Consider the following 2,448-nt stretch of genomic DNA (forward strand, 5'->3'; position numbering starts at 1 on the left):
GCTGGGCCGGCGGAGGCCGACTGGCCGACGAGTTGGGCGCGCAGGGGCCGCCGGGAGTAGGAGCGAGCCCTGGAGAGCCCTACTCGAGGCCAGCGTGGGCCTGCAGAGGCCGCCGGGAGGAGGAACAGGACCTGGAGAGGCTGGCTGGAGGAAGTCTGGGGCGTGGAGACGCCGTCGGAGGGCAGGAGCCGGGCCCGGAGAGGCCACCGTGGGGCCCGGCTTCAGGACGTTTGGGGCCTACAAAGGCCGCGGAGCGGGAGCTGGGCCGGAGCCGAGTCCAAAGAGGTTGTCGTGAGGCCGGGGCTGGGCCCGCGGCCGCAGCCGGGAGCAGGAGGAGCTGGGCCCGGACGGGAGGCCGGGAGGCCGCAACTGGGCCTGGAGAGGCCGGCCTGAGGAAGTTCGGGGCCTGGAGAGGCCGCCAAAAGGCAAAGGCTGGGCCCGGAAAGGCCGTTCCCCGTGACGAATGAGCGGGGCCTAGTGAGGTCACGGGGAGGCAGGAGTGGGGCCCGGCGCAGCTGCCCAAAGGCAGGAGGAGCTCTTGCCTGGGGAGGCCGCAGTCAGGCGAGAGCTGGGCGTGGAGAGTCCGCTGGGAGGCAGAGGCTGGGCCTGTGCAGGCCTTCGGGTGCAGGAGGCTGGGCCTGGCGAGGCCGACTGGAGGTCAAGTCCTGGGCCTGAGGAGGCCGCCCAGAGGCGTGAGCGCGGCTGGGCCTCAAGAGGCCAGTGGCAGGCAGGAGGAGCTGGGCCTGGAGAGGCTGACCTTAGGAAGTCTGGCAGCTGGAGAGGCCGCGGAGTGGCAGGATTTGGGCCTCCAGGCACAGCCAGAAGTAAAAGAGCAGCCTGTAGAGGTCACCTGGGGGCAGCAGCTCGGCCTGGAGAAACGAAAGGCAGTAGCGGCGCCTTGAGAGGCCAACTTGTGGACATTTTGAGCCTGGATTTTGTGGCCTGGACTTGAGGCCATTTGGGCCTCCTGCTAATAGGCAGGAGCTGGGACTAAAGAGGCCACTGTAAGGCAGGAGCTGGGCCTGTACAGGCTGCCGGGAGTCAGAAGATGGGCCTCATGAGGCCACTGTAAAACAGGCGCTTGGTCTTGGAAGGTGGCCATGAGGCAAAAGCTGGCCCTTGGGAGGGCAATGAGAGGCAGGAGCTGGGTCTGGTGAGGTCGACTTGAGAAAGTTCTGGGCCTGGAGAGAAGACTGGGAAGCAGGAGCTGGGTCTACAGAGGCCATTGTAACGATGGAGCTGGGCCTGTGGAGGCTGTTGTGAGGCAGTAGCCTCATCCGCGGAGACTGCCGTGAGGTAGGGTATGGGCCTAAATAGACCATTGTGAGTCATGAGCTTGGTCTGTAGAGGCCGACTGGAGAAAGTTCGGGGCCTGGAGAGGTTGCAGAGGCTGTCGAGAGGCAAGACCTGGGCCAAAAGATTCAAGTATATTACATTTATTAGGTACTTTATTTCCATTATAAAATTGTAATAGATGAAAAGTAATTATAGAACTCACCATAATGTAGAATCAGTGGGCATGTTAAGCTTGTTTTCCTGCGACTAGATGGTCCCATCTGAGCATAGAAGGTGACAGATGAGGCATTAGATTCTCATAGGGACAAAAGCACAACCTAGATCCCTCACATGCACGGTTCACAACAGGGTGTGTGCTCCTATGAGAATCTAATGCTGCTGCTGACCTGAGAGAAGGTGGAGCTCAGGCAGGAATGTGAGCAAAGGGGAGTGGCTGTAAATACAGATGAAGCTTCCCTCACTCGATACCACTCACCTCCTGTTGTGTGGCTCCTTACAGCTCCATGGCTCAGGGGTTGGGGACCCCGGCTTAAGTGCATCCAAAAGCACCCTTCCCACACCAGTCTTCATAGCGGTCAAGTGCAGCAACCACTTAGCTCCCAAGGCATGTGCCTCAGTTGGCATTTCATCACAATCAACAGTAAGTGGTAGCTTGAGTCACTGTGAGGTCACTTACCGGAAATCACCAGCATCCCATTTCCCATTGGCAAGGAGCTCAGCACTGTCCCTTGGAAAACCAAACCTATGCCCAAATCCCATCTGTGTGGGTTTATCTCCTAGGACCCTTCCGAGCATATTAGTCAGAGTCCAATCAGGAGACATAAACCACTCAAAAGTTTAAAGTGGTAAAATTTAATCCAGAGAATTATTCATTGTAACAGGGGAACAGCATAATGAGAGATTGGCTAGCACAAAGTAAAGAGAACTCTAGAGAAATCAGGACTAGCCCAGGCCAGGCATGGTGGCTCATACCCAAAATTCCAGCAATTTGAGAAGCTAACACAGGAGGACTGCTTAAGGCCAGGAGCTAGAGACCGGTCTGGACAACACAGTGAGACCCTGTCTCTATCCAAAAAAAGAAAAAACTTAGCTGGGAGTGGTGGTGCACACTTGTAGTCTCAGCTACTCAGGAAGCTGAAGTTTGAGCCTGGG

The 2,448-nt window shown here is 57.6% G+C and overlaps 1 protein-coding gene across 1 annotated transcript; it reads right to left on the minus strand.

Annotated features, from left to right (window-relative positions):
• Nucleotides 1-21: 21 nt before the first annotated feature.
• Nucleotides 22-2,442, minus strand: LOC101017752 (putative uncharacterized protein FLJ44672; the record flags this gene model as incomplete). Its single annotated transcript, XM_031662084.1, has 3 exons — nucleotides 1,100-2,442; nucleotides 1,004-1,067; nucleotides 22-237 (listed from the first exon to the last, which is right to left on the minus strand). Coding segments are annotated over exons 1-3 (639 nt in total), but the record flags the coding sequence as incomplete, so codon positions are not given.
• Nucleotides 2,443-2,448: the final 6 nt, after the last annotated feature.

The sequence above is a fragment of the Papio anubis genome, unplaced genomic scaffold (genome assembly GCF_008728515.1).
Source record: "Papio anubis isolate 15944 unplaced genomic scaffold, Panubis1.0 scaffold3805, whole genome shotgun sequence".
Lineage (NCBI taxonomy): Eukaryota > Metazoa > Chordata > Mammalia > Primates > Cercopithecidae > Papio > Papio anubis.